The 8,792-nt window shown below is 38.5% G+C and overlaps 1 protein-coding gene across 1 annotated transcript; it reads right to left on the bottom strand.

The window, feature by feature from the left end:
* Window positions 1-301: 301 nt before the first annotated feature.
* Window positions 302-2,598, bottom strand: LOC125315016 (aspartyl protease family protein At5g10770-like). Its single transcript, XM_048278772.1, has 3 exons — window positions 2,418-2,598; window positions 1,309-1,725; window positions 302-1,189 (listed from the first exon to the last, which is right to left on the bottom strand). The coding sequence occupies exons 1-3, from the start codon at window positions 2,596-2,598 to the stop codon at window positions 366-368; spliced, it is 1,422 nt and encodes a 473-aa protein (XP_048134729.1). The 3' UTR covers window positions 302-365.
* Between the last annotated feature and the right edge of the window lie 6,194 nt (window positions 2,599-8,792).

Consider the following 8,792-nt stretch of genomic DNA (forward strand, 5'->3'; position numbering starts at 1 on the left):
GCACTTGAATGAACAACGATTCTAGGAAGGCTGCATTTCGGAGGCACTTAATATGTGGAAAACGAGGTATGTCCATTATGTGATATACTTTTATGATCAATGGTACAAGTTTGTGATTCCGTTGGACATGTTTCGTATTTTTTTTCCTCACCTTCTTGGTTGTAGAATTAGAATTCGTTTCCTTCAGTCATGTCCACAATTTGTAACTCACACATGTTGACGTTGAACGACACCAAAGAAGGGCGTAGTAAGAGAGAGCACTTCCATTATTCTCAATTTGCAGTCGTTACTATGCAGAACGTTTAACTCACGATGACACATTCATTTTGGATACTCCTAAGTGTCATCGTCGTATTACATCCATCTTAGGAGCAGCCATTCGAACCGAAACCGAGCTTCCCTCCGGCAACGTCGTAGACAACATCAAACGTTCTCTGTTGCGTGTTACCATAGATGCCCAGATCACTATCAGCACGATTCGCTGCAAAGGCTAGGCAAATTTGAGAGGCCTTGATAAAGTAAAATATTCCGCTAAGGTCCAAATTGACTTCGACTCCTCCGGCGAAAGAGAACGTTATGAATGGGACCACGAATGTGCTCTCTTTGCTAAAGTCATAGCAAGTATCGAAAAGGCCAATCGCCGGTGCCCTCGTGTAATTCGCCATTGCTGTCCTAAATGCATCTCTCATGGCACTATAAGCTGTCGGAGGTAATCGGGTAATGACAGTTCCCGAGTCGATGATGGCGCCTCCACTTGAAAAAACGGTCGATGGTATCGATAGGCGATTTCCTCCTACACTGATTCCTTCGATACTTATTCCGTAGAACTGCGAGCCTCGTGGGATCTTTGATAACGGGGTGAAGCTAACCGAGCTCGATGCTCCGCCGTCTTTGCCGAAAGTCAAGTGTCCGGTGGAGCTAGGGGAGGAGGGCAAGCAGTAGGAGAAATACTTGCCATATTTGGCCGCGGTTTGTTGCACGATGGAGATCTTGTCATCTGATAGTCCCATCAAACCTGCTGCTCCGCGGAAAAGGCCTTGGTTGTTCTCTCCACAGCCGAATTCAAAATTGTCGATCACCGCCGTCGGCGTTAGAGTCAACTTCTCGGTTGCGAAGAAGCCAGCCGTAGTTGATTGGTCGCCGTATCGAATGAAATATAGGCATGTCGATCCAGAACATCCCGAACGACCTAAAGATAGAGCACAACACATTGCTTTAATTAGTTCTATTCTTTTGATGGTTTTTCACTCTGAGAACTTTGAGTCCTCATCTATGCTTCAAGAACATTCTGGTAAGACATATTATTACCAAGTTGAGAGCAAGACGTCGAGGTGCACGAGATATTAGCGTAGGATGACGATTGAGATGGGTTAAAGAGCGGTTCGGACTGATTGTAGCATGATCCGACGCATGGCTCACACTGGGTCCACGTAAGGGGGCTGCCGGTGTCGAATGTGAGAGTGAGGTCCTTTTTCGGCGTGCCGAGGCCGATTGTCACCACGTAATTGCCAGTGCCGATGGTGATGCCGGACCTCGCCGGAAGTCTGGCTGCGGCCGAACCTTCTAGGCCGTCGCCACCGTTGGAGGATTGGGACTGAATCCACTTGACCCTTGATTCATCTTGGAGCAGGACTTTGGTGTGATTTACAGGATTGGGGCCTTGAACAAGGTGAGAGCATGGGCCATGCTTGTGAATTACTTCCAAAGTCGACTTTCGGCTGCTAGCTAAAAAAGCATGTCAGGTGAGAGTAAGAGATCATGTGAAACCGTAAGATGATAACGCGTTGGTAAAGAAAAGATCCTTCTACTTTTCCAGACAACTCTTAAATAATTGTGATGAAAGTTGACTGGGGACCAAGTCGTCCACTAAATGTAGCAAAAGACTTAGCTTTTTGAATATATGACAAAAACGTTTTCCTGTGTTTAGATCTTATTTGAAAAATAATTATAATTTTGTGAATTTATCTAAATAAAAAAAAGTTCAATTTTTGAATTTTTGTTTTTCTTTTCTTAATTTTTGCTTTTTCTTTGTCCTTGAGGGCGGCCGGCCATGGCTATTGCCAACGACCGACCACATGCGAGGGACGAGCTCGCCCAAGGCCGATGTGCCGAGCCGAGCTGGACTGGCACTAAAAAAAGCATTGTGTTAAATCAGAAGAGTCCGTAGTCACTCACAGGTGCAAGGCATGACTTTCTAGAACTCAGTGGAGAGCAGTACACTTTCCCTCTTTTCTTATGATTCATGTTCGATGATTATCACCGGCGCCGAATTTAACCAATCTCGTTCATGTTCAAGTTCATTCATGATCCGAGACGTCACTTTCCCGCCGAGCATAAGTGCAACACACATCCATGCGTAACCGATAAATCGAACAACGAACAATTCCGTGGAGAGAGAGAAAGAGAGAGAGCGAGACCTTTGCTAGAGGAAGGCGAGCAAGAAGGAGAAGGCAATAGAGAGCTGATTGATGCAGTACGGCTTGTAATCTTCCCTTCCACTCCATAAATATGGCCTTTGTGCATGAAGCAGATCATGAGGATCTGGAGAGAAAGAAAGAGGCGAGCCCCCTTGAACACGCAGAAATAGGAGCTCTCCATCAATATGAAAGAGAAAGAAATGAATTGCTTTGCCAAGTTGTTGCCGCTAATGCTCTCTCGTTCAGCCTTTTATAGAGGATTTTCGACCGGCAATATGGCATCAGATTACAAAGCCATACACGTGGTCCTTCTTAAGATTTATTACATCATTCCGTCAATTGGTTCATTTTTTTTTATTTTGTACTAATTAGTTATTGGAGGAACGAGCCGCCAGTTGGCATGAGCCGCCAGTTGGCATTGGCCGCCTTCCTCCGCTCAAATTCAATTTTGTTGACAAACACTATTGAGCATTTAGGCCGAGAAACCCCAACTTTAGCTACAGTCTCAACTCCATCCTAATTTTGTTTTTTCTCATAAAGATTTTCCAACTTTAGGTTCAGTCCTAATTCTACTCTCAATTTTTTTTTTCGGTCTCATAAAAAACCTCAAAATTTGGGTCTACTCTCAATTTTACCTTATATTTTTGTCTCATAAAAATACCCTAGCTTTAGGTCAAGTTCCATTTTAACAGTAACTTTTTGTCTCATAGAAAATCACTAACTTTTGCTTGAGTCACAAATCTGCCCTCATAAACTCTTCATCCAAAATCTCCCTTAGTGACCCTACGTGGCATTTCCAGGTCATTATTATAGTTTTTCCCCATATTTTAGATCCAACATGACGTCTTTTCGAGACAAATTTCCCTATCAGTCCAAATAACATCCTCTTGAATCTCAAATTTGGTAAAAACTAAAGCAATTGGGGTTGGTTTTGTTCAATTGCTCTTATACAATCGTCCTTCTATCTTGCTCTTGAATCTTCGATTTTGTGTTTGGTCTTGAATATCTCATGCTCGGGGGTTTTGTTGGTCCCTTTCAACCTTGTCAAGTAGCTTCTCGAGTAATGTTTCACTTACCCAAATATAATGACTTAATTTTGCAGAGTAGCAAATCTACACAAAAAATACAAAAACCCACATTTTAAAAAAGTGCAACTTTTGCTTACTTAATTACTTAGCAAATATATTCAAGTGCTTGCTAGGAAAAGTATTCTTTTGCACTAATTTCGTAATTGCCAGCAACTTTCTTTCTCACGATATTCAAATGATGGCGCAGCGAAATGAAAACTTTTAAGTGTTAAAGAATGTTGGGCTCTCATGGAACAATGGTGATTGCCCTGTAAACATTCTTGCTTTGTCATAAGCAAATGATGACCAAGTTCACCGATAATTACGAGTTTACGACAATTCTAAACGTGCATCGGCGTAATCTATATTATTACCGTAATCCTGAACAAACTCGTGCAGTGTGCTAAACAAAATAAAAAAAGAAATCATTTGCAGAGGCAACCACGACCTTTTTTCTGACCACATCACCACCGTTCCATTCCCATCTCATTGAAAGATAGATAAAGTAAAACAGAAATCACCCAATCAAACCCAAGAAAAAGTTCGACGCATTTTGATTTTCCGTCATCTTCTCTGTTTCCTCAATGAAATAGAGAAAAGAGGAGAAAACAGAGAGTGACAGAATCTAAATCAGTGAGACAGGGATGTACCCTAACGGCTTGGCCGAGCAGCAACCGAGGGTAGCCCGAGTTGTGCGACTGGAACACGATGGAGGCGGCGGAGGCTTGGAAAGTTATAGCCCATGGGTCAAAAATAGATCGAAAATGGATTGAGCTAAACCCTACTAAAATTCATATTTGAATACACTTTATAATTTTAGACCCCTATTTGACCTATTTTTAAAATTTAATGAATCCATATATAATCCAAATATAAAAAAATGAGTTAAAAATTAAATCAGTGATTCACACTTGCACGCAAAGTACGACCATGGACTGGCCTTTACTTGGGAGTTTCTTCGTGGGCCAAACGTGGAAATACTGTTCAAGTCCAGAGCATAAGGCATATGTGGGGCTCAAATCCCTTATTTTATTTCTTCTTGATCAACTTGTCCCGACTCCCGACGGATAAGACCAATTACATGCCGTCCCTACACTTTAATCAGCAGCCCATGCCAGGGACCGCCGTTCAGCGACACATTTTTTTTGGCATGAACTTCGGAACCTTCCCCCCTGGTTCACATCCCTTATTTTATTTCTTCTTGTTATTTCATGTTCAAATGTTTCTCCCAAGTTCTTCGTTAATGCTCAGCGAAAAATGAATAAATTGAAAAGCATTTTCAGAATAATGATCGGTCGAAATAATTTGGCAATGAAAAATAAACATCTTCGTGAACGAAATCATTTATACATAAATTGTTATCGACAATGGAAACTTTTTTATTGACTAATTATTTTAAACGATCATTTAAAAAAAAAGAATTTTCCAAATCAATCATTTTATGTGAAACCAACAGAGTTCTTGCTCAAAGGTTTTAACATCAATCTTAATTTCGAGAATAGGCTCGATTAATTGAGAAAGCCCCACCGGCACCTAAAATCAATGACCCGTCAGCTATGTTCCAATTGTCTACATATGTAATTATATAGCTAGTAGTCGATTTTGTCAAGCATATTTAAGAGTTCAAGAATTAGGCATAAATTTCCTAACTTTGAGTATCGTATTAGCATTTTTATTGCGAGGTAAGTCAAGAAACTCAAAAGACTTAAACTTACAAGAGAAATCTTGGCCAAAAGAATTTTCTTTAATTGATCGGTCCAGAGTAATTTCACAGCCAAGAAATAAACAAAATTTCAGAAAATGGATTTTTCAATTTCATCAAATAAAAAAGGCCTACTTTAGGTGCAGTCTCGGTTCTATCCTAAACATTTTCTTGTCCATTAAAAACCTCCAACTTTAGGTTCAGTCTCAATTCTACTCCAATTTTTTTTTTTGCATAAAAAATCCTCGAATTAAGGTCTAGTACCAATACTACCCTAAACTTTATTTTTTTCTCAAAAAAGAAATCCCAACTTTAGGTCTAATTTTTATTTTACTCTAATTTTCTTGTTTCATACAAGATCATCAATTTTTACTTGAGTCTTAAATCTGCCTCAATCAACCCTCCGTTTAAAATTGTCCTAAGTGATTTTGCGCTCGATCTTTGATCTCTCGTGATTGAAAATGCCCCATCTTTCTCTGTCAGAGAGCTCGAGCTCGGGACACTTGAATAGCTCATGTTTGAGAGTTTTCCATTTCTCGATTGTCAACGAAAAATTTTGGATGGAGGGTTAGTGAACAGATTTGTGACTCAAGTAAAATATGTGATTTTTATGAGACAAAAAAAAAGGTTTGATAAAATTAAGATTGGACGGAAAAATTGGGACAAGACCTAAAGTTATGAGTTTTCTTAAGATAAAAAAAGTTTAGGTTAGAATTGAGACATGAGTTAAAGTTGATGGTTTTTTATAGGACAAAAAAAGGTTTGGTAAAATCGAAACTAGATATAAAATTGGATGTTTTTCATGAGATAAAATGTAGTATTTGGCCCTCTTATTGTGGGTTGACTATTCTGACCAATAATATTAGCATCAATAAATGGAGAGATATAAGAAGCGTACTCTCTTGACACTCACTTTGCTTGGAATTGTAGAGGTTGATTGGACGATCCTAGCTTTGACAAGGCATTATTCACAGCATTGATGATCATTGGTTTGATCATATCTAACATGTGATTCACATTAGTTAGCTATGTCATTATGTTGTTCTTCAAGCAATATTTTCATGGTTGACACCATATTGGAATTTGGAGCAACATTCCTTTAATCGCTTTCCAATATGATGCCTTGGAAGATCAACTTCTTTGTGTTAATTTGCTTCTGTTGCTCTCTTGGCTGCTGAAGATTTGGAATGTCCCCTTGGTTGCCACAACTTTTTTTTTTCCAATCACTTAAGTGCTATATCATTTTTCAATTGATGAGTTGAGTGTCATAACTTTCTAAAGGCATTCACCACAAGTTCCATGCTACATTTGATTTCCAACATTTGGGTGGACGTTTTTAAAAACTATGGCACTTTAGTGAGTAACCGCAAGTAATGGCACTTAAGTGGACTTTTTTTCGAAATTGTGGTACTCAAGTGAGTCCCGCACAAAAGTTATGACACTTGTAGTGTCCTATTCCCATTCTTGATGATTGATTATGGTTTTATAATGCATTAATACCAATATATGTAGTATTAAGATAGTATAACTACTATAACTACTAATTATGAACACTATAAACTGATATCTTAATGAGATTCTAGAAAATCAATACAACAAGTACAAATCAAGAACTATCCTACTAAGTTAATGCTTACTATGCAATCTTTTAAAGCGCTCTATATCTTTCTTCTTGGTTTCTTCTCTATAAATTCGTCCCTTGTCCCTTGTGATGCGAGTCTCCAATCCTTGCTCCTACCATTTGCACTTGAAGGTCTTCGTTCAACAAAACTAAATCATCTTACCTCGAGTTTATTTTGTGCATATCTTGGTGGTTAATTAACCACTCGATGTTCTACCCCAAAGGCATCGTAGGGATGTATTCTTGTCCCAATAACTTTTCTCTCTTAAGTTGAAGTGGCACAAAAAATCATACTAATAAAAGGTAGAAAGACACCTAAAGTGTCAACATTTGTGTGTAGTGCTCACTTTGGTGCAAAAATTTTCGCCGGCTTACTTAAGTGTTAAATCGGAGAAAAAATGACCACTTAAGTGCCAATGACAAGAAATTCCGACAAATTAAATATGTGTCTTTTATTTTTAATTTTTTAACATTTTTTGGTCAATTTAATTTTTTAACATTACGTGGTTACGTAAGTGCTAAATCAAGCCAGTGGACTTTTAACCTTAAAAATAAGTTTTTAAAAAAATTAAAATTAAACATAAAACTAAGCTAAAAAAAAAAAAAAAAAAAGAGAAGTTGAGCTGCAAGGGCTTGCATAGCCCTTGCCGCCGCCGCCGCCCACCATCACCGGCAATGGCTAGCGAGGGTGGGGAATGGCGGAACGAGGTCACCGAGCCTTGGTAACCCCTACCGAGGCCTCATAGACCCACAGTAAGGCCAACCTCACCTAGTGACAGCTCGGCGAGGTTGGCTTCGTCATGAGTCTATGAGGCCTTGGCCAACCCTTACTATGGTTATGCGAGGCCTTAGACAACCATGGCCAAGCCTCGCTGTGGTTCTACGAGGCCTTGGCTTGGCGAGGCCTCGGCGGGCATTGACCTTGGCAAGGCCTCGACGGGAATTGACCGGGCTCGGTGACCCCCCTCGACCATCCCCCACTCTCGTCGATTATGGTGGGACGACAATGGCGAGGGCCGAGCCATGTCAACTTTGTTTTTTTATTATCTTTTTGATTTGTTAGTTTATTTTTTAGTTTTTTAGCTTATTTTTAATTTTCTAATATTCTATGGTATTATTTTTATTTATTTTTAGCTTTTCTCTATTGTTGACTAGGATGGTCTAGCGAGCCATGTAGACGTCACATATGATTTCTGTCGAAGCTTCTTGAAGTTAACACTGAAATAACCATTTAAAAAAAATTGGCACTTAAGTGATCTATATATATATTGGCACCAAAGTGCCCTTACAAAAATATTGTCACTTGAGGTATTCTTATGCCAAATTATAAGTAACCTTAGTCAATTAAATTTTTTTTTTTTTCAATAATACTAAAATTAATTTATTCTTCCGAAAGTAGCAATTATTTTCCATAATACCAACAATAATCTATGACGCATTAAAGTTACTAATCAATATACAAAATCAACAACCTCAATTTGACTAATTGACAATACCAACTAATTTTAATCACTAATAAACTTTTTTTTTATCTCGCCTTGTTTTTAAACGTAGCACATTTGTTTATACTTTCGAAATTACCAACGATTGTGATAATCAACCAATATTTCTTTTTGTTGCTTGCCGTTGGGAAGTCTGTAGTATTTATATGAAACTACCAAACTAAATTGACTCGTTTACCAACATGTGTCATCTTAAATGAACAGCTAATTGTAATCACCAACATTTTATCTTTTTTGGTTTCATGAATTGTGAAAGTTTATATTCTTCCCAAAGTTCCCAATGATTTTATATGTGTGTGGACGTTTTCCTGTGTCTTAACAACATGTTGAAGTTAGTAAGTTCTATACGCATTACTAACCTTAATCTAACTAATTTACCATCATTTGTCACAACAAGCTACTAAATAACTTCCATTTATCCTGCTTGGTTTTGAAGGTACCAATATGTGTTTATACTTCCAAAATTACCAATTGTTGTAATAT

This window comes from Rhodamnia argentea, chromosome 5, assembly GCF_020921035.1.
Source record: "Rhodamnia argentea isolate NSW1041297 chromosome 5, ASM2092103v1, whole genome shotgun sequence".
Lineage (NCBI taxonomy): Eukaryota > Viridiplantae > Streptophyta > Magnoliopsida > Myrtales > Myrtaceae > Rhodamnia > Rhodamnia argentea.